The sequence below is a fragment of the Saccopteryx bilineata genome, chromosome 1 (assembly GCF_036850765.1).
Source record: "Saccopteryx bilineata isolate mSacBil1 chromosome 1, mSacBil1_pri_phased_curated, whole genome shotgun sequence".
Classification (NCBI taxonomy): domain Eukaryota; kingdom Metazoa; phylum Chordata; class Mammalia; order Chiroptera; family Emballonuridae; genus Saccopteryx; species Saccopteryx bilineata.
In genome coordinates, this window is record NC_089490.1 from 20,198,470 (window position 1) to 20,225,741 (window position 27,272).

The 27,272-nt window shown below is 40.2% G+C and overlaps 2 protein-coding genes and 2 non-coding genes across 7 annotated transcripts in view; all 4 read left to right on the plus strand.

Annotated features, from left to right (window-relative positions):
• The window catches only part of UBR2 (ubiquitin protein ligase E3 component n-recognin 2), a 107,748-nt gene that overhangs the window by 47,054 nt on the left and 33,422 nt on the right, over positions 1–27,272 (plus strand). For all 4 annotated transcript variants that reach the window (XM_066248704.1, XM_066248612.1, XM_066248785.1 and 1 more), the window contains exons 12-26: positions 5,454–5,617; positions 5,706–5,805; positions 7,688–7,816; positions 8,897–9,080; positions 12,557–12,618; positions 13,226–13,336; positions 15,038–15,103; positions 16,950–17,072; positions 17,211–17,274; positions 18,581–18,705; positions 20,650–20,702; positions 21,741–21,843; positions 22,559–22,607; positions 23,016–23,170; positions 24,132–24,234. In XM_066248704.1, the coding sequence (XP_066104801.1) occupies positions 5,454–5,617; positions 5,706–5,805; positions 7,688–7,816; positions 8,897–9,080; positions 12,557–12,618; positions 13,226–13,336; positions 15,038–15,103; positions 16,950–17,072; positions 17,211–17,274; positions 18,581–18,705; positions 20,650–20,702; positions 21,741–21,843; positions 22,559–22,607; positions 23,016–23,170; positions 24,132–24,234 (1,591 nt within the window). The remainder of the gene's footprint in view (positions 1–5,453; positions 5,618–5,705; positions 5,806–7,687; positions 7,817–8,896; positions 9,081–12,556; positions 12,619–13,225; positions 13,337–15,037; positions 15,104–16,949; positions 17,073–17,210; positions 17,275–18,580; positions 18,706–20,649; positions 20,703–21,740; positions 21,844–22,558; positions 22,608–23,015; positions 23,171–24,131; positions 24,235–27,272) is intronic.
• The window catches only part of BICRAL (BICRA like chromatin remodeling complex associated protein), a 215,157-nt gene continuing 191,780 nt past the window's right edge, over positions 3,896–27,272 (plus strand). The window contains exon 1 of the mRNA XM_066249430.1: positions 3,896–3,913. The gene's annotated coding sequence lies outside the window, so the exon portion shown is untranslated. The remainder of the gene's footprint in view (positions 3,914–27,272) is intronic.
• LOC136321322 (small nucleolar RNA SNORA79) lies at positions 15,127–15,269 on the plus strand. The gene has a single exon (XR_010728585.1). It is a non-coding gene; the product is annotated as a small nucleolar RNA SNORA79 (small nucleolar RNA).
• Positions 19,781–19,937, plus strand: LOC136321415 (U1 spliceosomal RNA). The gene has a single exon (XR_010728667.1). It is a non-coding gene; the product is annotated as a U1 spliceosomal RNA (small nuclear RNA).

Here is a 27,272-nt window from a genome sequence, read left to right on the forward strand (position 1 = left end):
GTGTTGCTAAAGTGAGGGGGGAATGGTCCGCGAGTTTGAGGACGGGTGCCGGTAGGAGACGGCAGTGCTAGACTTTGAAGGCCGTTGTAACAACGTACGACGTCTTTTGTCTAAAGAAAGTGAAAAGGGGAAATAATAAAGCGCAGGAAATACTAAGGAGCAGAAATTAAATAATAAAACAAAGTAAATGTACAGAAGAGAAAAATCAACAAAAAAACTTGGTACTTTGAAAAAGCCATAAGAAAAGCAGAAAAATTTAAATTGAAACAAAACTATAGATCTTGCAGATATTAAATAGAAAATAAAACATTACTAAGGCTCTGGCCAGATGGCTTAGTTGGCTACAGAATTGTCCCAACATGCCAAGGTGGCAGGTTCGATCCCAGTCAAGGCACATAATCAACCAATGACTGCATAAATAAGTAGAGCAACAAGTTAATGTTTCTCTCACTTCTTTCTCTCTCTCTCCCCCCTCTTTCTAAAATCAAATAAAAATTTTAAAAATGAATTTAAAAGGAAGAAATTTTTTAAAAAAGACAATGAGGACCAACTTTGTGAAATCTGAATGAAATGAAAAGAAATTCCTAAGAAAAAATAAAAATTATTAAAAGAGAAACAAGAAATAGAATATTTTTTAAGACAGAGCGAAGGTCAGCGGAGGAGTGGGAAGCATCAACTCAGGAATTGCTTCCCGGATGTGCCTTGACCAGGCAAGCCCAGGGTTTCGAACTGGTGACCTCAGCATTCCAGGTCAACACTTTTTTTTTTTTTTTTTTAATTTATTTATTTATTACAGAGACAGAGAGTGAGTCAGAGAGAGGGATAGACAGGGACGAAGAGAGATGAGAAGCATCAATCATTAGTTTTTCATTGTGCGTTGCAACACCTTAGTTGTTCATTGACTGCCCTCTCATATGTGCCTTGACCGTGGGCCTTCAGCAGACCGAGTAACCCTTTGCTGGAGCCAGCGACCTTGGGTTCAAGCTGGTGGGCTTTTTGCTCAAACCAGATGAGCCCACGCTCAAGCTGGCGACCTCGGGGTCTCGAACCTGGGTCCTTCCGCATCCCAGTCCGACGCTCTATCCACTGCGCCACCGCCTGGTCAGGCCAGGTCAACACTTTATCTATTGCGCCACCACAGGCCAGGGGAAAATTTTAATTAGTTTTAAAATCTTCTCATAAATCACCAGGCCCAAGTGGCTGCACTTGGGAATTCTTCTAAATATTTAAGAAAGAAATAACTTCTGTGTTATGTAAGATTTTCTGGAAGACAGAGACAGAGAATGTCCATGCCAATTTAATTGAGTTCTCTGTCATCTTGATACCAAAACCCAGCTAAGCAATTACAAGAAAAGAAAATTACCACAAATGAGGTTACACAATTCGAATCAAGTTATATAAAAAAAGAGAGAATATATCACAATTAAGTTCGGTTTATTTCCTTAATCCAAGAGCAGTATAACGTTTGGAGAAGCTCAACTGGCATAATTCACCTTAACAGGCAGAAGAATGGGAAAGTCATATCTAATGCTTTCTCTGAAGTAATTAAAATTAAAAACTTAACTCATGAATTAAGACAAAGTATATATACCTCATTGCCTGGCCTGTGGTGGCACAGTGAATAATAGTGTCAACCGGGAATGCTGAGGCCTTTGGTTCAAAACCTTGGGCTTGTCTGGTCAAGGCACATACGACAAGCAACCAATGAACAGCTAAAGTGAAGCAGTGATGAGTTGATACTTCTCGCTCCACCCCCCTTTACCTTCAGGTAAAATTAATAAAGAAAATCTTTAAAAAAAACAAAAACAAAAGCCTTATAGCAAACTAGGAATGAAAAAGAACTTTAATCTGATACAGCACCTAAAACCAAAACAAAAAACAAAAATGCAAAGCAAACATTATACATAATAGTGAAATAATAAGTTTTCCCCTGCAATCAAGAATGAGAAAATGTTTTTATTTTATTCACCTCATGATGACCGCCTTTCTTTCCTGGTGAGTGCGTTTAAGGCTTAATTCCCATCTAAACAATATTATAGCTGCAGCCTACTTTATGTCATGTTTTTATTATTCAGTTCATGAAACTAAGTTTCTTTGTGATTTCTTCTTTAACCCATTTTTTCTTTTTCCTTTTTTTTACTTCTTAGAGGTATGTTGCTAACTTACTAAGAATAACTTACATCAAAAAAGAGTAATCAAGCCCTGGCCAGTTGGCTCAGTGGTAGAGCGTCGGCCTGGCGTGCAGAAGTCCCGGGTTCGATTCCCGGCCAGGGCACACAGGAGAAGCGCCCATCTGCTTCTCCACCCCTCCCCCTCTCTTTCCTTTCTGTTTCTCTCTTCCCCTCCAGCAGCCAAGGCTCCATTGGAGCAAAGATGGCCCAGGCGCTGGGGATGGCTCTGTGGCCTCTGCCTCAGGCGCTAGAGTGGTTCTGGTCGCGACAGAGCGATGCCCCAGATGGGCAGAGCGTCGCCCCCTGGTGGGCAGAGCGTCGCCCCCTGGTGGGCGTGCCGGGTGGATCCCGGTCGGGCGCATGCGGGAGTCTGTCTGACTGTCTCTCCCCTTTCCAGCTTCAAAAAAATGCAAAAAAAAAAAAAGAGTGATCAGCCCTGGCCAAGTAGCTCATTTGGTTAAAGTAGGAATCCCCAAACTACGCATGTGGCCCCCTGAGGCCGTTTATCCTGCCCCCACTGCACTTCTGGAAGGGGCACCTCTTTCATTGATGGTCAGTGAGAGGAGCATAGTTCCCATTGAAATACTGGTCAGTTTGTTGATTTAAATTTACTTGTTGTTTATTTTAAATATTGTATTTGTTCCTGTTTTGTTTTTTTACTTTAAAATAAGATATGTGCAGTGTGCATAGGGGTTTGTTCATAGTTTTTTTTATAGTCCAGCCATCCAACGGTCTGAGGGACAGTGAACTGGCCCCTGTGTAAAAAGTTTGGGGACTCCTGGGTTAAAGCATCAGCCTGATATGCCAAGGTTGCAGGTTTGATCCCCAGTTAGGGCACGTACAAGAATCAACCAGTGACACAGACAAGTGGAGCAAGTCAGTGTTTCTCTCTCTCTCTCTTTCTATCCCGTTTCTCTCTCTCTAAAATCAATCAATAGAGAATGTGCTGTTAGATATGTAAGAGCCTTGAACCACAAAACTGAATATGAATTACATAAAATAAAAACTTAGAGGGTAAATAGTGGAAATATTTCTTTTAAAGTAAAGTGAATTGTAAGCATAAAAATCAAGTATAGTATTTTTTAGGGTAAGTGATAAGAAGTGCTAGAATTATATATATAATGTTGGATATTTAATGTTGAAAATTACCTGGAGCCCTGGCCAGATAGCTTGGTTGGTTAGAGCATCATCCTGAAATGCAAAGGTTGCAGGTCAGATTCATGTTTCTATCTGTCTCTCTCTCCCTTCCTCTCTCTCTAAAATAAAATTTTTTTAAAAAAAGGAAAAAACTACGTTGAAAGGTTAACAACAGTCTAGCCAAGTGGTAATAAAGCCAAGCACTTGGTTTTTCATTTTTCTTTTCTGATGTAACCTTGGAAAATATATGCCTCCTTTAGTTATCTTTTTAGACGTAGAAATGCCTGAATAATTTCCTACTTTAATGGGACAGTACTAATTAATAGTCCACCCTACAGATTTTTTTTATTTGGCACCCAGTAAAGACAGTTAGAATCTAATTCAAAACCACATAGTGGATGAACCCTCCCTTTTTTTTTTTTTTAAAGATTTTATTTATTTATTAAAGAGAGGGAAGACAGAGAGAGAGAGTGAGTGAGAGAGAGAGAGAAGAGGAGGAGCAGGAAGCATCAACTCTCGTATGTGCCTTGACCCAGGAAGCCAGGGTTTTGAACCAGCAACCTCAGCATTTCCAGGTTGATGCTTTATCCACTGCGCCACCACAGGTCAGGCTGAACCCTCCCTTTTAACATTCATCTAAAACTAAGATATTTCTGGTGAGTGCCTTGGTTGGCGAGATCTACAGTCCATCAACATTAAGTTGTCACTCCTCCAAACTTCCTTAACTACCGCCTGTTGGAAGGCTTGTAAGCAGGCTGTATGGAGCTTCTCCTTAGCTCAGTGCTATTGCATTATACTCACTTCTTCCTCAGAATCAACTAAGATAGCACACAGAAAACAAAAAGGATTAAAACCCTCAGAATGGTAGAGTGAAAACTTTGAAATTGCATTGCTTTACTGAGGGCATAAGGGGAAAAGACACACTCTGTACATGGATGTATAAATTGGTAAACTTCTTTGAGGGGAAGGTTTGATGATATCAGTCAAAATCTATAATGTACATGTACTTTAACCCAGTAATTCCACTCTGAGGAAGTTATAATTATGCTTCCAGATATATAGATACTTGTTGAAGCATCTTTTGTAATAAATAACATAAAACTGGGGGAAAAAACAAATGTTTCACCAGAAAGGGCCTAAGTAAGATAGAAACTAGCGATAGTTAAAAAGAAGGAGGTAATTTATATGAGTGGAAAACACGTGAAAAAATAAAATGCAGAACCGTGTTTAAAACATGCTGTTCTTTGGGTGGGAAAAGAGATATACGTACCCACATTTTTATCTACTTAATAAAACTTAATCCATGTATTATAAAAGTGTGTATGTATGTTTATCATTATATACACATACACCAACTCCGGAAGAATATGCAGGAAAATTGCCAACATGTGGCCTTTGCAAGGGTGACCTCAGGAACTAGGAGACTGATTTTTCTACCGTTTTTTGTATCATTTAAATGTATTTGCTTATTCAAAAATATACAGATATCTATATTTATACTTAGAAACAAAAAATAAATCTCCACTAAGGTGATTAAGAGGAAATACAGTTTTATATTGAGTTCTACAGAATCTGTGAGATAAACCTCTGGATCCTAGAGTAATTATACCATAACATAGGTGTCTAAATGTCTCGGTTAAGGAAAATTTGCAGCCTGGTTCAGACCTCCCTACCCTGAGTTGTCTTGAATAATGAGCCTTGGATCTGTCTCCTAACATTCTGGCATCTTTCTTCCTGATATAATTGTTGCTTCATACAAGTGGCAGTTGGAGTAAGTAATTGTTATTTAGAAATACACAGTAGCCTGACCTGTGGTGGCGCAGTGGATAAAGTGTCGACCTGGAAATGCTGAGGTCGCCGGTTCGAAACCCTGGGCTTGCCTGGTCAAGTTATATATGGGAGTTGATGCTTCCAGCTCTCCCCCCTTCTCTCTCTCCTCTCTCTCCCTCTCTGTCTCTCTCCTCTCTAAAAATGAATAAAGAAAGAAAGAAAGAAAAAGAAATACGCAGTAATGCATTTATGAGATTGCTCTATAGGTGTGTTGAAAAGGCTTAAACTGAAAGTTCTAAGCAATGTTGGTGACTTTGGTTAGCTTCCTAGCAAGTAGGTTTTGATTGCCATGTATTCTGATACACTTTGTTCTAGGCTCGGATGCTTATCACGGAGGAAAACCTGCTGACCATCATCATTAAGACTTTCATGGATCATTTGAGACACCGAGATGCTCAGGGCAGATTTCAGTTTGAACGATACACTGCTTTGCAAGCCTTCAAATTTAGGAGAGTTCAGAGTCTTATTTTGGACCTCAAGTAAGCTTTTGTTTAATTATCAAACCAGTGGCAACTTGTAAAATGTCAGCGTTTATCCATATATTCATTGCTATTTTGTCTTGTTAAGGTATATGTTGATTAGCAAACCAACTGAATGGTCAGATGATCTGAGGCAGAAGTTCCTAGAAGGATTTGATGCCTTTTTGGAATTACTCAAATGTATGCAGGTGTGTATAAACCAACACTTTCCCTTCCTCCCTCCCTTCCTCCCTTTCCTCCCTCCCTCCTCCCTTCCTCCCTCCCTCCCTCCCTTCCTCCCTCCCTCCCTCTCTCTCTCCCTCCCTCCCTCCCTTCCTCCCTTTCCTCCCTTCCTCCCTCCCCCCCTCCCTCCCTTCTTCCCTCCCTTCCTTCCTTCCTTCATTTATTTTTGTTCCTTGGACTGAACACCTTTCTGTCTATGTGTTTATTTCATTTTGGACACATTTCCAAAGGAATGATTTAGATGGCTACAGTTTGGACCAAGAAGCTGCTCTGGAACTAGAAACTCTTAGAAAGGTGTAAAGTGAAGGCATCCACACGAAGGTCCTGGCATCGACTGTCCCTTTGTATTAGGCTTTCTTGGTCACCATTAATATTGTCTTTGGGAATTGCAAGTTGACTTATATTTTTCATATGCTTACTAGAAGTACTGTCAGTTATTTAAGAAACTAGAATGTTTGGGTTTTTTCTTCTTTTTGCCATTTCCATATTTCTTTTTTCTTAATGTGATATTTATATAATATAGTATATACTATATGTTCACTATATAGTATTCACTATATAAAGGTCACAGGATAGACCTTTTCCCCTCTGTTTATTACCGTGATTCTCTCTCGGAAATACCCCATATACAAAATAGAAACTGGAAGCAGAAACCAACCAGCATATTTAACCAGCTTTAACTAAAAGCTGGTTAAGGCACATATGAGAAAGCAATCAATGAACAACTATGGTGTCACAATGAGAAACTGATGATTAGTGCTTCTCGTCTCTCACCGTTCCTGTCTGTCCCTATCTGTCCCTCTCTTTGACTCTCTGTCCCTGTAAAAAAACTAAAATGAAAACTAAAATAAGAATTTTAAAATATATTTATAAATTCAATTATATATAATTTTTTATTTTTAGCAAAGGAAAGGGTGGTACAGACAGGGACAGGCAGACAGAAAGGGAGAGAGATGAGAAGTATCAACTCGTAGTTGTGGGACTTGAGTTGTTCATTGATTGCTTTTTCACATGTGCCTTGACCATGGGGCTCAAGCAAAGCCAGTGACCCCTTGCTCAAGCCAGTGGCCTTGGGCTCAAGCCAGCGACCATGGGGTCATATCTATGATCCCACACTCAAGCCAGCGACCCTGCACGCAAGCTGGTGAGCCCGTGCTCAGCTGGCAACCTTGGGGTTTTGAACCTGGGACCTCAGGGTCTTAGGTTGACACTGTATCCACTGCACCACCACCTGGTCAGGCAAATAATATATATTTTTAATGATTTTATTAATTGATTTTACAGAGGAGGGGAATTAGAAGTGTGTCAACTCATAGTTGCTTCAGTATTTTAAAAGCCTGTCAGATATCTTTGAATAATTTTCCTATAGATGACAGATCTAAAATAGAAGTGGGATTTTAAATTACATTTTAGACAATGTTATATAAATATGTAATTTAAGAAGTTGGTCTGGCCTAGCCTATGGTGGCACAGTGGATAAAGCATTGACCTGGAATGCTGAGATCACCAGTTTGAAACCCTGGACTTGCCTGGTCAAGATACATACGACAGGTGATCAATGAACAACTGAAGTAAAGCAGTTATGAGTTGTACTTTTCTCTCCTTTTCCTGTAAAATCAATAAAAAAAGTCTTTAATAAAAGAAGAAGTTGGATCGAGGCTGATTAGCTCAGTTGGTAGAGCATCATCCCGACATGCCAAGGTTGCAGGTTTGATTCCGGGTCAGGGCACGTACAAGAAGCAGCCAGTGATGACATGAATAAGTGGAACAACAAACAGATGTTTAAGTTTCCATGTAGGAGAACAAGTATAATTTTAATTCGTTTAAAATCTCTTCACTTTCTTTAAGGGAATGGACCCAATTACGCGCCAAGTAGGACAGCATATTGAAATGGAGCCGGAGTGGGAAGCAGCCTTCACGCTGCAGATGAAACTGACACACGTCATCTCCATGATGCAGGACTGGTGTGCTTCAGACGTGAGTTTCTTCCGGGGCTCGGAGACGGGTGCAGCAGGGGGGAAACAGACTTTTAAGTCAATTTTGAGGGGTTTTGGAAAGGGTAGTGGTAATACCTAGCTCATAAAACAGCATATTTTCCTCTTTTACCTATAAATTTGGTAAAAGTGAAAATTCTAAAGGCTTAAAAAGAAAAACTTGGAAAATCTATGAAGGAGGAAATAAGCAATACTCTCTTTGTCTTATATTATTATCTTTGTTTTTCCATAATCCCATCTAGATTTTGAGCATTTAAAAAGAAAAGTTTCTAAATTTATTCAAAAATAAAGTTTAATTATTGGTACATTTGTCCTGTGCCTTAAAATTACTTTGTCCTTGTTTTGGCTGTACAGCCTAGATGGGAGCCTGTTTAACATGTGGGGAGGTCAGGGTTCTGTCAGATCCGAGTGGTGTTTCCCGGTTACCTGAGGAAAGGTCAAGAATATTCCTGGCGGGGGGACAGGTGAACCCTGCCCTGATGAGTGTGGTTGTCGGGGGACGTGAGAGGCTCTGGTTGGAACACAGAGGTTGAAGGGAGAGAGGTGCACATGGTCTGACTTCAGGACCGTGGAGGCCGTGGAAGGAAGTTCGGGTTTTACTCTTACTGAAAAGGGACTCCACTAGAGACTACAAAGCAGAAAGGTGATATCATCCAATTGACACATTTTCAAAAATTCCTCTGCATGAAGAATGGATGGTGAGGGAGCGAGAGCAGAAGCAGGGACTTTAGTAGAAGGTGGCCGGCTTCCCTTTGAGTTACTGGACTTCATCAGGTGCAGGATTGAGAGAAACTTAGAAAACGGGATTGATAGTCCGCCAGTAGACCGGACAGTAGGATGAGGGAGACGAGGATGTTGGAATAATGTCTAGATTTCCCCAGTGTACCGAGATGTCATTCACGGAGATGGGGCACTTGGAAGAAGGACCAGGTTGGGCAGGGAGATTGGGTTGATTTTGCCTGTCATTAGTATTTGAGGTACTTACTCATCGAATTTGATGTGCTTATTCATGTTGTAGAAACCCAACCTTTTGAGGAACTAACAGAAAACCCTCTTTTTGTAGGAAAAAGTGTTAATTGAAGCTTACAAGAAATGCCTTGCTGTACTGATGCGGTGTCATGGTGGTTTTACTGATGATGAACAGCCGATCACATTGAGCATTTGTGGACATTCAGTGGATACTATCAGATACTGTGTTTCTCAAGAAAAAGTTAGCATTCACCTCCCAGTTTCTCGGTTACTTGCAGGTAAAGCATTTATCCCCCCCCCCCCAAAACCCTGAAACTGTCTTTTAAATTGTTTATAATGAATACTTATTGAATACCTACTACACAGCAGTCTGAGAGTTTTATGTGCGTTAACCTGTTTATCTGTCGCATTGCTCTATGAGGGAGGTATCATAATTCACTTTGCTTCACATTAAGGAAGACTGGGGACAGAAGTGATTTACCTAGTTGTCGCACAGTAAGAAATAGAGTAGGAGGTTTACTCTGGAGACAGTGTGGCACCAGAGGCCATGTTTATAATGATTGTGCTTCTTCAAACTGTTTAAGTTCAGGTTTTATTGTTTAATTCAACCTAACTTTAAAGTCTGTTGTCACAGTTCAAATCAGTCTCTCACTTAAGAGGTGCTGACAGATTGAAACTATCCTAGATTTTTCTCTTATACAAGCTGTTTCTTAATCATTTATTGATAACCTTTTTAAGTAGCAGGTCAAGAGTGAGTCCCAAATTGGGGTGATAGTTTTCATCTAAGTATTGTAGTTGAATTCCAAGCCATTTATACTTGAAACTATCACCTTGCAACAGCCAGGAACTCTGAATATGCCCTGTCCATTCCTGCACTCATTTCAGTGCACTTCCTTGCATAGTTCTTTTTTTTTTCCAGATTGTATTTATTCATTTTAGAGGGGGCAGAGAGAGAGAGAGGAGGGGGGAGGAGCAGTAAGCTTGAACTCCCATATGTGCCTTGACCAGGCAAGCCCAGGGTTTCGAACCAGTGACCTCAGTGTTCCAGGTCGACCCGTATTTCTTGGTTGCAGGAATTCTTGTCCTACTTACATACTATTTATTAGTCCCTTTAGTTCCAGAGTATAAAGAAGTTCTAAAAATAGGTATTTTTCCCCAGTATGGAATTTGAGCTTTCTCTTAAGTAGCTCAGTAGCAATAAGACGTGAAACTGTGTGTGTATGTTTATGCATATGTGTGAGAGAGAGAGGTTGGTGGAGAATTGCTATTATTTCTTCCTTAAATGGTTTGGTAAAATTCACTAGTCTATATGGATGTGAAACTTTCCTTTTTGATAGGTTTTATACTATTGACTCAACTTCTTTAATAGGTATGGGCTGGTTCTGGTTATCCATGTCTCCTTTTGTGAGTTTGATAGTTTTTGTTTTTCAAGAAATTGGTCCATTTCATCTGAATTATCAAACTTGTGGGCATAGTGTTGTTCACAGTGTTCCTTTTTGCCCTTTTAATAGCCATGGGGTCAATAGTAATGATCCCTCTTTCATTTCTGAGGGCATTTTTCCCATTGTTCTGAGCATTATCACATTATCCTGATAGCATTGGATCAGTCTTCTGAATTGTCTTTGCAGTCGTGGTGATACAGATTAGACGTCTGAGTATCACTGATACAACAGATAAAACAACAAGTAAGTACTAGACTGAAGCTGTGACTGTAGGAAGAAATCCCTGAATTCCTACAACTTGGTTAGGGCCAGTTCTGTTTTCTGTCAATGCTTTGAGCACACTGAACCTGATCCTCAGCATAGGCCAATGGCATCATGGTGCTGGGGAAAGTATTGAGCTGGGATGCACGGAAGAGAGTCCTGTCTCCAGCTCAGCTGCTGGTTTGTTTCTGCCTTTAAAAATCTGGTTGTGCGGGTGGTAGCTGATGTCGCTGTGTGTCCACAGAGAAAACAATCAGTGCTCTGAAAATGTACCCATTTCCGGCGACCTCGTTAACCTCCCTCAGCTCTTCTCAGGGATCATTTGGGAGCGTTGTCTCACTGCTTGATGAGCCTTAGCCTGAATGCTTATAATCTATTTGGAGAACTAAGTAAAAATACTTAAAACAGTTCAAAAACAACTTAGAATGTGTGCTAATGGAGCTTGAGTGGCAAATGCTAGATATAAATTATTAGAATAGGATTACTAATGTAAGTCTTGGATGAGGAAAGCCTCAAACCAGGCTTGACCACGTGGCCACATTTATTAATAAGGTTGTAAAAAACATCCTCTGTTTAGACCAGTGGTAGTCAACCTGGTCCCTGCGCCCACTAGTGGGCATTCCAGCTTTCTGGTGGGTGGTAGCGAAGCAACCAAAGTATAAATAAAAAGATAGATTTACCTATAGTAAGTTGTTTTATAAAGATTTATTCTGCCAAACTTAGCGAAAATCTGACGTAAAGTACTTGGTAAGTATTATTATGCTTTAACTTTCTGTAACTGTGCTTTATAAATTTTATAAAGTAAACTTACTTCCCTACTTTTGTTTTTTATTTATTTTTTACAGAGACAGAGAGTGAGTCAGAGAGAGAGACAGACAGGGACAGACAGACAGGAATGGAGAGAGATGAGAAGCATCAATCATTAGTTTTTCATTGCGCATTGCAACACCTTAGTTGTTGATTGACTGCCCTCTCATACGTGCCTTGACCGCGGGCCTTCAGCAGACTGAGTAACCCCTTGCTGGAGCCAGCGACCCTGGGTTCAAGCTGGTGGGCTTTTGCTCAAACCAGATGAGCCCGCGCTCAAGCTGGCGATCTCGGAATCTCGAACCTGGGTTCTCCGCATCCCAGTCTGATGCTCCATCCACTGCACCACCGCCTGGTCAGGCATTACTTCCCTACTTTATAAATCACCATTACTGTGGAACCGGTGGGCGGTTAGAAAAGTTACTACTAACAGAGATACAAAAGTGGGCGGTAGGTATAAAAAGGTTGACTACTACCCCTGATTTAGACAATATAATTACAAGACACTTAATTCTTAGTTAACAGAATTGTCTGAAGTTGAGCTATGAAAGAGCTCTTTGCATTTAGGAACTAAAGAGGCTTTGATCCTAAACTAGAAGTTAAGGCTCATCCCTGGCCATTTGCTCAGTGATAGAGCATCGGCCCGGCATGTGAATGTCCTGGGTTTGATTCCTGGTCAGGGCACACAGAAGTACCCATCTGCTTCTCCACTACTCCCCCTCTTGTTTCTCTCTCTCTCTCTCTTTCTCTCTCTCTCCCTCTCTCCCTCTCCTTCCCCCTTTCCCTCTCTCTCTCTCTTCCCCTCCTGTAGCCATGGCTTGATTGGAGCAAGTTGGTTCCAGGTACTGAGGATGGCTCCATGGCCTCCACCTCAGGTGCTAAGAAGAACTCAGTTGCTGAGCAACAGAGCAACGCTTCAGATGGGCAGAGCATCGCTCCCTAGTGGGCTTACTGAGTGGATCCTCCTTAGGGCGTCTGTCTCTGCCTCCCTTCCTCTCTCTGAATAAAAATAAATAAATAAATAAATAAATAAAGTTAAGGCTCTAGTTCTAAGTGTGCCATTGAGACAGAGGTTCATGAGAATAAAGCTTTATTTATGGATGCAATTCATTTTATATTAATATTTGTAGTGTGATAGGTTTTTAAAGAGAAAAAGAAGTTAAAGTTGAGTAATATTTAGGGTTGTTTTTTTTTTCTAAATATTTTCACTTGTAAAATACATTTTTATTTGTTCTTCCATGCAGGTTTGCATGTATTGTTAAGCAAAAGTGAAGTGGCTTATAAATTTCCAGAGCTCCTACCTCTAGTAAGTAGTACTAACTTTAAAGGTAAATGCCTCTGTATTATGGATATTAGTCAGGGTTCTCCAGAGAAACAAAACCAGTAAAGAGAGAGAGTGAGTGTGTGTGTGTGAGCGTGTACACGCACAAATATGTTTGTGTGTGGTGAGAGGAAGAGACAGAGATTGATTTATTTTAGGAATTGTTCGCCCAGTTATGAGGCCTGGCAAGTCTGAAATATGCCCACAGGGCTGCCTGCCAGGCCAGCCGGAGAGTGAGGAAAGCTGGTATCACAGTCGGAGGCCCAGAGGCAGTCTGGAAGCAGAACTTCTTCATTGCTTGGGCGACCTCCCTCTTTTTTTTTAAGGCCTTCAGCTAATTGGATGAGGCCCAGCCCTATTATGGAGAATAAGCTGCTTTATTTGAAAACTACTGATTTAAATATTGATCACATCTACTAGACTGATCTTAATCAAAAACTGAGTACTGTGGCCTACCCAAGTTGACATAAAATTAACAATTATATAAACGTCCATTGAAATTATTTTACATGTGTTTTATTTGAAGCTTCCATCTCTATCAGATAATCTTCTGTATAGAGCTGAGAGTTGTGTGTTTGTTTTGTGCACACAGAGTGAACTCAGCCCCCCCGTGTTGATAGAGCACCCTCTGAGGTGTCTCGTTCTATGTGCCCAAGTACATGCAGGGATGTGGAGACGGAATGGCTTCTCTCTCGTAAACCAGGTAAGCGTCTTTTTCAGTTCTTTGGCTTCTGAGAAGGATGTAATTTTCACTGTACTTAGTCATTGAAAGTTGAGGACCTATGTTAAAATTGAGAAAATGTTAAACCAAAACTGTTTATCAGAAATTTTATCCATACTTTGTCGAGAAATAATACCAAGGCAGAAATGAACTTAATTTCCTCGATTCTTTACTTGCGGTCATTTTTAGAACCAAATTGGATATTTATTTATTTATTTATTTATTTATTTATTTATTTATTTTTAGCAAGAAAGAGAAGGACAGGACAGACAGACAAGAAGGGAGGGAGATGAGAAGCATCAGCTTATGGTTGTGGCACTTCAGTTGTTCATTGATTACTTCTCATTTGTGCCTTGATGGGGGGTTCCATCTGAGTCAGTGACCCCTTGCTCAAGACAGCAACCATGGAGTCATGTCTCTGATCCTACACTCAAGTCGGCAACCCCGCACTCAAGCTGGTGACCTTGGGGTTTCGAACCTGGGTCCTCGGCACCCCAGGTCGATGCTCTTTCCATTGTGATACTGCCTAGTCCGGCCCAAGTTGGATATTTTAAAAAAATAAAAAATTCAAATTTTATCTACTTAAATTGGGTTAAAAGATAAAAATTATGTTAATATATTAAGCTCTGAAATTGAGGTTTTAAGTTTTTTTATTAGTTAATTTATTTTATTGATTTTAGAGGAAGAGGAAGGAAGAGAGAGAGAGAGACAAAAACATTGATCAATTTCTGTATATGATCTGACCAGAGATCAAACGGGCAACCTTTGAGCTTCCAAATCATGCTCTAACCAGCTGAGCTATTCAGCCAGGGCAAGGTTTTAATTTTTAAACCTCACCAAGGCTTGGTATAGGCTTTTCCCCAATGGAAACAGCTTTTTTGAGCAACCTAGAAATTTGGATGCAAAATGTGAACCATAGAGTGACTGCTGAGATCTGAAAATTTCTGATTAATTAATCTTTATTAAGACTATTATTAATGCCTGCCCTGTAGTGGTGCAGTGGATGAAGCATCAGCCTGGAACACCGAGGTCGCCGGTTCAAAACTCTGGGCTAGCCTGGTCAGGGCCCATATGGGAGTTGATGCTTCCTATTCCTCCCCTCTTCTCTCTCTCTTGCTCTTTCTCCCTCTCTCACTCTCCTTCTCTCCCCTTTCTAAAATGAATAAATAAATAAATAAATATTAATTACTTGAAACCTGTGTACTCTTCCTGATCAATGTCACCTCATTAAATTTAATATCTAAATATATTTTTTTAAATGGCAGGAGAAAAGAGAATAGAAGGAAGGGAAGGAGGGAGAAAGGGAGGAAGGGGAGGAGGGAGGGAGGGGAGGGGAGAGTAGGGGAGGGGAGGGGAGGGATAGAGCGCCAAAAGCTAGCAAGCTAATTGGATAGGACAAAACCCTCCCTTCCCTATCCCTGTGAGAACCACGAGCTTAAACCAAAGGGGCTTTGAGATAGGAGTTCACAATTCTCCCGGGTTGCAGCACCTGAATGCACCTCTTTCCTTTTGCACCAAAAAAGAAAAAGGAGGGGAAAAAAAGATAGTATTAATTATGAGAAACCACATTGTTTGTGCACGTGCACTTGCCCAAAACCCACGTGCTCTTCTGGGATGTGAGGAGAGGAGGGAGCTCCACAAACAAAAACCTATTTACTCAATAGTATCTTTTTTTTTTTGCAGATTTATTACTACCATAATGTGAAATGTAGACGTGAAATGTTTGACAAAGATATAATAATGCTTCAGGTAATGAATTAACAGCATTGATTTGATGACTGTTCCTCCTGCTGCCTTCAGGCCTGGCACTGGGATTTTAAGTCATCATACATTAAAATTGATTTTCTTCACTCAGAGAATGTTAGGATAATGGGATTATCTGTTCATTCTCTGAAATTTGCGGAATCAAACACTAAGGGAAAAAAAGCATTAAACTTAAAGGTATGGGGAGTGTTTTTCTTCTTGTTAATTCCATAGAACCCAAATCTGTAACTGCAGCCTAGCCCTATCTACTGAGCACAGACTTACAGCTAACAGGCTATCGAACATTCCATCTAGATTTTCAGGACATATTTTAGGTGAATATTAACATATTCCAAATACAACTCCTCTTCCTTCCACTATACCTTCTTCCTATCTTGGGTTTCCCACCTTGGTGAATTGTTCATCAGTCTATACAGTTGTTAAAGCAAGGAACCTGAAAGCCATCCTTTCTCCATTGTCCTCTGGCTAACGACCCAACCCCTTACTGATTTCCAAGATCCCAGATACTTAACTCTGTTAAAATTCTCTTTGCCATGATATCTCTTAAGTCTTAAGCTCTGCACATTTATTTATTCTTCTGCTTCCTAGAGTGCCCACCTTACACCTTTCTTTTTCCATTTACCAGTAACTTATTTTCCTGCATGTTTTATTGCTATTTTATTGTCACTTTCTCAGGAAGCCCTCCTGCCACACACACACCATGGCTAGATTTCCCTTTCAGGAGGGCCTGTGGCGTGGTGCTCATCCCCACAGTAGCGTAACAACTCCACATTGTGCTTCCCTGTTTACTTGCCATCCCTTCCACTAACCCAGTGGTAGTCAACCTGGTCCCTACCACCCACTAGGGGGCGTTCCAGCTTTCATGGTGGGCGGTAGAGGAGCAACCAAAGTATAAATAAAAAGATGGATTTAACTATAGTAAGTTTTATAAAGATTTATTCTGCCAAACTTAGCGAAAATCTGACATAAAGTACTTGGTAAGTAATTATTATTATATGCTTTAACTTGCTGTAACTGCTTTATAAATTTTATAAAGTAAAGTGACTTCCCTACTTTATAAATCACCATTACTGTGGAGCCAGTGGGCGGTTAGAAAATGTTACTACTAACAGAGATACAAAAGTGGGCGGTAGGTATAAAAAGGTTGACTACCCCTGCACTAAACCGTGGTAACTGTATCTTGTTCCTTTTTTCTGTCCTTTTTTCATAGCTCAGTGCTTTTCACGTGGTCATTTTTCTGTATTATTGCTGAATGAATTTCAAAATTATTTTTAAAGTTACAAAATGGAAATTTCAAAAATGATTAGTTCAAAATAAATTAAAATCCAAATTGATTTAGAATTTATACATGTGGAATTAAAGGAGAATTAAAACCAATATTTAACAGCTGTTGCCTCAGTGTAGTATTTATTACCAAAAATTAGTTTGAGTTTTTGGTGAATTTAATATGATGTATATAAAAAATACTATACTAAAAGCTTAATTGGCATACCACATTTCTCTCCAAGTCTGTACACCAGAGTGATAAGAGAATCCTGAGGTAAAACTTTAGAATTGAATTCAGAGGGATACAATGAATTCAAAGCATTAAAAGAAAAAGTAACATAGATACTTTATTGTTCTGACTGTGGATTTATGGGTTTGCTTTGTTTTGTTTACCAGCTAGATTCCTGTCCACTCTTAGACTACCACAAGTAGGGGTTGGGACTCAATGGGTTTCCATGTTTATTGGGATTGCTTTATCCTGCGCAAACCAAAATATCTCTCATTAATTATTTAGTAGTTCTTTTGACCTTCCTCTTTTCCTTCATCTGAAAAAAAAAAAAAAAAGACAGGTGTCTCCATGATGGATCCAAATCATTTCCTGATGATAATGCTCAGCCGCTTTGAACTTGATCAGATTTTCAGTTCTCCGGACTGTGGGAAAAGACTCAGTTCTGAGCTTACCCATAAGGTAAGGGCGTGTCTCCTGCCACCTCAGCACGTCATTACAGAAGCAGCTTTCGTTTTGGGGGGGTTGTGTTAATCATCTGAAATAATACAGTGTCTGTACTCTTATCTCTGAACTTTATCCCCCCACCACTTGCTACAGGATGTAGTTCAGCAAAACAATACTCTCATAGAGGAAATGCTGTACCTCATTATTATGCTGGTTGGTAAGTTTGGATTCTCTGAGACACTTGTAAATTAGATGGGCTTTTGTGGAAACAGTTCAGAATTTCCGAACTATGTTTCTTTTGTTTGAGTGGCTGTCAGTTTCAGGAGAAGGAGAGTTTTTTCCCCTCTGGTTACTGTCATGTGGAGAAGAACAGCACTGTACTGCTTTTGGGAAAGGGAAGAGTATGGCTGCTGAAGCCAAAGAAACTGGAAGAATCTGTTTTGGGAGGAATCGGGGGAACAGGAGAATTTAGCTAGCAAGAATAGGATATCTAGGAGCTGTTTACTGTTACTTTATATCTTAGCTATATTTCCCTCCATGGTTTTGTGGTGCACAGTGTTACATTGACTTCAGACATAATAATTCCAAGTTAATGGAGACCTATGGCAATACTATGCAGATACTGTATTGCCTATATTTTCAGTCCTTTCGCCTCCATTTTTCCTATTCTTTTCTCCTTTACCTTCTCCCACCTTCCCTGCTGTTTCAGATTCTGTACAGTCCAGAGAGCAGAGACTCCTGGCAGCTGTCAAGGGGTGATACCAGTGAAGGAGGTCTCCGAAGGTGACCTCCTTTTAGCTCACTTGCCAGTAAAGAGAAGGACATAGGAAGGCTCTCCTCCCCTGTGGCAGATGGCATGAAAGCAGTTCCCTAGATGGCTGGTACAACTACTGCTGTACCACGTCTTTACGACAGCTAATCCCTTCTCATCTTCTGATCTCACCTTCTTTCAAAATTGCAACCAAAGTTCTCTGGCCACTCTCTAAAGCAGGGGTCCCCAAACTACGGCCCGCGGGCCACATGCGGCCCCCTGAGGCCATTTATCCGGCCCCCACCGCACTTCTGGAAGGGGCACCTGTTTCATTGGTGGTCAGTGAGAGGAGCATAGTTCCCATTGAAATACTGGTCAGTTTGTTGACTTAAATTTACTTGTTCTTTATTTTAAATATTGTATTTGTTCCCGTTTTTTTTACTTAAAAATAAGATATGTGCAGTGTGCATAGGGATTTGTTCATAGTTTTTTTTATACTCCGGCCCTCCAACGGTCTGAGGGACAGAGAACTGGCCCCCTATGTAAAAAGTTTGGGGACCCCTGCTCTAAAGCCTGCACTTGCCGATTATTCCTGAGACTCAAGAGTGTGCTTAGGAGCTCCTCACTTTCCCCTAGCGTGTCCGATCTGTCATGGCTTTTCCATTGTGCAGAAAGAAAAATCTATTGTGTTGTGTGAATTGTAGGTACATCGCACATAAGTATTGTGTTTATGTTAAATGTGTGTGTGAGTATACTTTCTCATTGTTGACAGGAGAGAGGTATAGTCCTGGAGTTGGACAGGTGAGCGCCACAGATGAAATTAAGCGCGAGATCATCCACCAGTTGAGCATCAAACCGATGGCTCATAGTGAATTGGTAAAATCTTTACCTGAAGATGTAAGTACCTATATTTCTTAAAAGAAAATTATAGCAATCTTTTCCTGTCAGTCATATTGTGTATAGATTTACTTCTGTGTACCTTTTTCGCAGTTGTAAAAACTACAGTTCGAGGACATGTATAACTAGTCACTCTTATTAGAAATAATTAGAAAAGGAGAATGCTGGGGACTGGGAGTGGAAAGCAGCATAGGAATAGACTCTTTCACAGTGAAGCTTTGAAAGAGGTAAGTCGCTGAATAAAAGTAAGCTTAGCCCTTGGAACTGAGTTCATGTATTACAGGGATTGTTAGAGTTGTTAGTACAAATTTGCCGTGGTTAGAATATTTTGAGGAAGGGAGTGAGAAACACCTACTCAGCTGTGTTGAGTAGTTTTCCAGAACCTTTTTCTCCTGAAGCTTCCAGACGGTCCTAATTGAGCCACCTCCTTCATTTTAGTGAATATAAAATAATATTCCCATGGGTTTTCTTGGGTTAATGGTGATGAGTTTTCCTACCAGGATCTTAACTACTCAGCTGCCTATTTTTTGGCCATGAATCTTTCTAGAAACCCAAAACTTCCAGTTGGGAAAGGACTTGATTTTCATTGAGTCTTCAAATGTTTTCCTGAATTTGAAACATAAATCAAAACTTTCAACCTTAGTATTCATTCTTCTAGGATTTGAACCTATATTGTTACATAGCAATACTTCTTTTAGACCTTGTATTATGTAAGTTGTAAACATCTGTAGAAATAGGAAACGTGCAGAACTCAGCACCAGCTCCAAAAGACGGCCGGCCCGTCTTGTTCCATCAATGGCCAGCCTCTCATCACTGCACCTGCACTGGCTTACTTGGTAGAGTTGCCATTTGATCTGTGAATAGAACTGGACAGACATACCTAAAACAGTGGTTCCTAACCAGGGACGATTTTGCCCCCCAGGGGACATTGGCTCTCAGGACAGGGTGTGTGGTGCTGCTACAGGCTTCTGTTGAGCAGAGGCCGGGCTACTGTTCCACATTGCACAATACACAGGACAGACCCCCACACCCTTAGAACAAGGATTTAGCTGGCCCAAAGGTCCAAGCACCAAGGTTAATACCTGGCAGGAGAGATGCTGTGATCACGAAGGTGGTTTTCCAGGCAAGGCTTATCCATTGCACTCCACTGTGCTGACCCCTGCGATTTCCCCAAATATGGGGAACTCGACTGCATAATTTGTAGGGGGAGACTGCGTTCACTCTCTCCCCTACAGAAAAGTACCGTGGTTAAGAAACTGTTCTAAAAGATAGGACTTTTAGGAAAACCTATATGCCATTACCACACCGAAGAAAAAATAATTAATGATTCCTTAATATCACTAAATATCAGGGTAAAAATTAGTTGTACTTTTTAATGCAGGAAATGAATCCTGAATTTGATGAGGAAGCAGTTACATTTTCACTTAGACTTTAGAATAAGGAAGAATAAAATTTAAAACCGCATTTTAAAAGTGGTATGCCTTGTGTAAATAGATAGCAACTATATTTACCAAACAATTTTTGATCAAAAAGTTCTTTATGCATAGAATTCCTATTAATATCTTATCACAAATGGGATATGATTTAGGAAATACTGTTTTACTGAAAGTAGATAAGAAATTAGTGTAAATATTTTACAAAATATCACAGTATCTTACATAAATTTTGTTTAAATGTGATGTGTACTTTGTTTTCATTTAATTGCTTTGGAAAGCTGTCACCTTAATTCCTTATGGTAATGACTTTTTAATTACATCACTCTGAAATAAGTTTCCCTAGCGGTATATTAATCATGTTTACTCTAGAGCCCTCATCTGTAGATGGGGGTAGTAGTAGATCTGCACCATAGGATTGCTGTGTGAGGCTAATGAGAGAAGCCAATGCTCAGGGCGCGGGCAGCTGTCACTGACATGAAGCGCGCTTCCTTATTTCCTGTACTGCTAGGAGAACAAGGAGACCGGCATGGAGACTGTCATCGAAGCAGTTGCCCATTTCAAGTGAGTTTACATTCTGTTTTCTCAAGTTTAATTTTTTTTATACACTCATTTTTCTTCAAGTGTTTCCTTTGTTGGAACTGAGAAGGAAATTGTTGCTTTCAAGGAGTAACATTTTCATTTTCACATCTATAATTCTGAACTATATTTCTCACTGACTTTCACTTTTAAAATCTAGCCCTGTGCTCAGCAACATAAAATAGCTTTATAGGGATTTTCATTGTATTTGGAATAGATGTTTATAGCTGATAGTTTCAAATAATTAAAATTAGCCTGAGGAGCTGATCTAAGGAAATGCATTAAGCTTTCTTAAAATTGTTTTCTTTTTACTATTCGAACGTGCCACCTAAGCTGTGGGTTGACCCCTGAATGCTGCCCTCTCTGGTGGCCAGTATGTCGCCCAGTCAGTGAGCTAGTCTGTCCCCTTAAGGTTGTTGAGACAGTGTCTTGATCCTGCTTTTTCTTTGCTCCCAACCTAATGGCAATGTCTTTATTCTTGTTCATTATAAAGACTGTATGTGCTTTTAAAGAAATGATAGAAAAAGTATATAGAAAATATTCTTTAGCCTGACCAGTGGTGGCACATGGATAGAGCATCGACCTGGGAAGCTGAGGTCCCTGTTCAAAACCCCAAGGTCGTTGTCTGAGTGCGGGCCCATCGGCTTGAATGCAGACTTGCCGGTTTGAGCACAGGGTCGCCGGCTTGAGCACCGGATCATCTACATGATCCCATGATCACTGACTTGATCCCAAAGGTTGCTGGCTTGAGCAAAGGGTCTCTGGCTCAGCTTGAGCCCCTCCCCCACTCCCAGTTAAGGCATGTGTGAGGAGCAATCAATAAAAAACAACTATGAGTTGATGCCTAACTCTCTCCTCCCTTCTGCTCTCTCTCTAAAAAAAAGAAAGAAAGAAACTAGAACCTGCTTACAGTCACCAGTAATACACGAGGGTTCTGTTTTTTATTCTCTTATCTAAGACTGTCTCTCATTAATTATGTATGACTTTAGTAATAATATTCTAAGGACCTTCTTTTTTCCACAGGAAACCTGGATTAACAGGAAGAGGCATGTATGAACTGAAACCAGAGTGTGCCAAAGAGTTCAATTTGTATTTCTATCACTTTTCAAGGGCAGAGCAGTCCAAGGTAACTGGGAAAATTAAAAATGTGTGGGGGTTGGGTTGGTATTTTTTATTGTTGCTGTAGTCTAAACAACATTTATTACTTCTCACAAATTGAAAAAGGATACATTCTTGTAGGAAAGTTGGAAGATATAAACAGATATAAAGAAGAAAATACAGGTTATCTATAATAATACCACCTAGGCTTTTAAGGACCCCCCATTTCTGTGCATAGATATATAAGATCTCCATGATTATATACATGCTCACATGCATAATTGTATTTTATGTGCTTTTTAAGACAAATTATTAACCTGTGTTGTAATCAGCTTATTTTACACTCATTTCAGAATTGTGCTTTTCCATAGGGATTTAGGAATTTTCCTGATCATTCTTAGCTAGCTAAATTTTGCATTTTAGCAATCTACTCAAAGTACTTTTTTTCAATAATTGACATTAAGCAAAAGTTTAACGTGAAGCTTTTTAGTTTTTGATGAGTCATAGAGCTCAAACCTAAATAAGTTTTTGGTTTGTACATGTTTTTGCTTCATTTTAAAGCAAAACACCCATTGACAGGAGGAGGGATCAACCTTGATATATTGATTTGGGGGAGGGCGGGTTACAAAACTAAGGATAAAAATATAAAATCAGAAGATAATATGACGAAACTGTCAGTAGTTTCAGATTGTGGGTTGTTTTGAATTACTAATTCCTGTCCAAATTACTTTCCTTTTCATTAGGCAGAGGAAGCTCAACGGAAATTGAAAAGACAAAATAAAGAAGATACAGGTATTTTTAATCTTTCCAAAAAATCTCATGTCAGTCTATTGTTACACATTGTTCCTGTTGACAGTGATGTTTATCCTTGTGAAGTGGAAGGTTTAAATGTAAGCTTTCTGTGTGAACATTCAAATGGCTAATAAATATGCTGATACAGAAATAGTCTGTACTGAGTCATCTCCGGGTTCATGGGGTTTTTATCTCAGATTTTAAGACACAGGGAAAAGAAAGGCTTTCCTTTGTACTGCTGCTATTTATGAAGCAATTTTTAATGCATTTGACTTTAAGAAGGTAAAATATAGTGTGATGTTAATAAATATTCTTTGGGTGAAGACTGTCAAAAGTATCTTAAAAAGAGCTCGTTTTTTCAGAATGTTCTACCAAAGAAACAAATACAGGTAATAACTTTCTTTTCAGCACTTCCACCTCCAGTCTCGCCTCCATTCTGCCCTCTGTTTGCAAGCCTGGTGAACATTTTGCAGTCAGAGGTCATGTTGTACATCATGAGAACAATACTGCAGTGGGCTGTGGAGCATAATGGACACGCCTGGTCAGAGTCCATGCTGCAGAGGGTAGGTTTAAGCCAGTTATATTTACATGTTTTGTAGTAAAAGCCAAAATCCTTTTGTCATGATCTGTACACAGAAAACTTAGGACAAATGCAATGTTACCTTAATTTGAATATAGTATATTTATTATTCCTACTTTTTGTGTGTCTGACAATAAAATACAAGCCTGACAGATTTATTTTATACCATATTGGTTGTGATTATCTGGATCCTGTTGGCCAACTGCCTCTCACTGTTTGGTCCTAATAAGACATTCACTGTGTGTCATTCAGGCTAACCTCGCTATTCCACGTCTGACAAGCACAGTAGCCCTATGTGTAGGAGAGATACAGAGACACCACACGCATATCTGTTACAAAAACTGGAAAGCAGGATAGAAGCAGTAAAAATGCAAATAGATTCAGTGTGGTTATATGTTCTGTTAGAGGTCTGGTAAGGAATTTTTTGAGATACGCTGAACTGTGAATATCCTTATAAATTATGTGACATTAGAGATAAAAGTATGTCTCTTTCTGAGATGATTGAGATTTTTAGTTCATAGAAACAAATTAAACTAGGTAGTATTGTAGACTAGATAATTACATGATAGATGTTTGCAGCTTTAATCACTTGGTCATTGATTCTTAGAAGATTTTTAAAGACTATACTGTAGAGAAAGAATAAAACTAAAAATTATGTATTACATGAATTGCTGGTCACATCTGGTAATAACTTTAACTTATCCTAAGAATTTGCAATTGAATTTTCTTCCTACCTGAAACAGGAATTGTTTCCTTGCTTTATTACAAAATGAACCATAAAGTTTGAATGTAATAAAAATTAATACTTTGAATTGTTTTTATTGCATTTAGTCTATAATAGTTCGATTTATCTTTTTTAATATTGAATTCATTTTTATTATTTCTGATAAAAATATGTACATGATTTTTATTTTACTAAAAGTTATAAAATGTGTTTATTTGAGGTGTTACATTTAATTGGAATGGCACTACAAGAAGAAAAACAGCATTTGGAGAATGTCATGGAAGAACATGTAGTAACATTTACCTTCACTCAGAAGATATCAAGTATGTATATATTTTTTTACTGAATTAACTCAAAATAGCAGTGTTTTTATTTTTTTATTTATTTTTTTTTTTCTTTGCATTTTTCTGAAGCTGGAAACAGGGAGAGACAGACAGACTCCCGCATGCGCCCGACCGGGATCCACCCGGCACGCCCACCATGGGGCGACGCTCTGCCCACCAGGGGGCGATGCTCTGCCCATCCTGGTCGTCGCCATGTTGCGACCAGAGCCACTCTAGCGCCTGGGGCAGAGGCCACAGAGCCATCCCCAGCGCCCGGGCCATCTTTGCTCCAATGGAGCCTCGGCTGCGGGAGGGGAAGAGAGAGACAGAGAGGAAGGTGCGGCGGAGGGGTGGAGAAGCAAATGGGCGCTTCTCCTGTGTGCCCTGGCCGGGAATCGAACCCGGGTCCTCCGCACGCTAGGCCGACGCTCTACCACTGAGCCAACCGGCCAGGGCAGCAGTGGTTTTAAATATATAATATAGCCTCTTTTATTTGATCACATAGGTTCTTTTTTTAATATTTTATTATTTTTTTAATTTTTATTGATTTTAGTTGAGAGGAAAGGAGACAGAAAACCTGAACATCAGCCTCTGTGCTTTGGGATGATGCTCTAACCAACTGAGCTATTTGGCCAGGAGTGATCACATAGGTTCTAAATAGGTCATATTGAATCCAAATCTCTGTGGCTGTATATAGTCATCTGTGTATTTTAAGTACTGTATCAGATCCTGGTATATTCTGATGAAAATACTTAGGACCTATACATACTTAAATTATGTAAGTTTTAATTCATAAACAGAAAAGTTAAGTCAATGTAGCATATACATTTAAGCTCAAGACTTTTTTCTTCAAGACTTTATTTATTGATTTGACAGAGGGGAGGAGGATGAGAAATACCAACTCATAGTTGCTTCTCTTTGATTGTTCATTGGTTGCCTGGAAACTATTATGTTAACTGAAATAAGCCAGGCAGAGAAAGAAAAATATCATATGACCTCACTTATTTGAGGAATCCAAGGAACAATGTGAACTGAGGAACGAAATTAAACCTGAAGGGAAGGGGGGGGAGTTTCGTGAGTGGGCAAGGGAGATGTTGAGGGGAATACGGGGGAGGGAGGGGGGATGCTATCGGGCGACACTAGAATCTATGTAAACACAATAAATTAAAATTTTTTTTTAATTTTATTTATTCATTTTAGAGAGGAGAGGGAGAGACAGAGAGAGAGAGAGAGGAGAGACAGAGAGAGAGAAGGGGGGAGGAGCTGGAAGCATCAACTCCCATATGTGCCTTGACCGGTCAAGCCCAGGGTTTTGAACCGGCAACCTCAGCATTTCCAGGTCGACGCTTTATCCACTGCGCCACCACAGGTCAGGCAATAAATTAAAATTTAAAAAAGATTTATTGATTTTACAGAGGGGAGCTGGATGAGAAATACCAACTCATAGTTGCTTCACTTTGATTGTTCATTGGTTGCTTGTTGAATGTGCCTTGACCAGAAAAGCCTATGTTATTGAACCGGTGACCTCAGCATTCCAGGTTGATGCTCTATCCACTGCACCATGACAGGCCAAGATACACTTTTAAAAACACAACATATGCTATCAGAATTTCACTCTAGCCTGACCAGGTGGTGGCGCAATGGATAGAGTGTCAGACTGGGATGCCAAGGACCCAGGTTCGCGACCCTGAGGTCGCCAGCTTGAGTGCGGGCTCATCTGGTTTGAGCAAAGATCACCAGCTTGGACCCAAGGCCGCTGGCTTGAGCAAGGTGTTACTCGGTCTGCTGTAGCCCCTCAGTCAAGGCACATGAGAAATCAATCAATGAACAACTAAGGTGTCGCAAAGAAAAACTGGTGATTGATGCTTCTTATCTCTCTCCGTTCCTGTGTGTCTGTCCCTATCTATCCCTCTCTCTGACTCTCTCTCTGTCTCTGTAAAAAAATAAAAAAATTTTAAAAAAGAATTTCACTCTAAATTGTTGATGTTACCTTATAAAAACATATTGAAAATAAGAAGAGTGCCCTGGCCGGTTGGCTCAGCGGTAGAGCGTCGGCCTAGTGTGCGGAGGACCCAGGTTCGATTCCCGGCCAGGGCACACAGGAGAAGCGCCCATTTGCTTCTCCACCCCTCCGCCGCGCTTTCCTCTCTCTCTCTTCCCCTCCCGCAGCCGAGGCTCCATTGGAGCAAAGATGGCCCGGGCGCTGGGGATGGCTCTGTGGCCTCTGCCTCAGGCGCTAGAGTGGCTCTGGTCGCAATATGGTGACGCCCAAGATGGGCAGAGCATCGCCCCCTGGTGGGCAGAGCGTCGCCCCATGGTGGGCGTGCCGGGTGGATCCCGGTTGGGTGCATGCGGGAGTCTGTCTGACTGTCTCTCCCCGTTTCCAGCTTCAGAAAAATGGAAAAAAAAAAAAAAAAAAAAGAAAATAAGAAGAGTAACTATAGGGGATTAATTACCATTTTATATAAAGTAATGTGACTTTTTTAAAAAGCCAGGGAGTTTTTTGTTTAGCTTTTTATTGAAAACATCAAACAGAAAGTTGAGTTGTACAGTAAATATTCATATACCTACCACCTAGACTCAGTATTTTGCTATATTTGCTTTTACATTTGCATACAGTTTTGAACCCTTTGTTTCAGACATCATAATATTTTGCCTCTAAAAAGAAACTTTCTCTTTATACTTTTCAGAATAAGCAGTTGATCTGGCAGTTACCTGCAGTGGTGGCAACTGTGATCTTTTTGCATAGGGTTGTCTTTATTTTAATATTACTCATGGGTTGTTTTAGAATCTGTTGTAATCAGCATTCCTTTTGATGCTCAAACTGTACCAGTGTTGGTGAGGGGGAGTATGTTCAGCTGCTTTCTTTGTCCAGGTGACCCAGCCCGTTAGTGTTTCAGTACCACGTTGCTTTCAGGTACAGAGGTGACTGTCCTAGGCTCATTTTGTCCTCTCCTGCCCCAGACCAGCATCAGCCATTTGCTGAGGTATTTAAATGCTGACATTGTAAAGTAGGAGCTCATGCATTCTCTGATGGT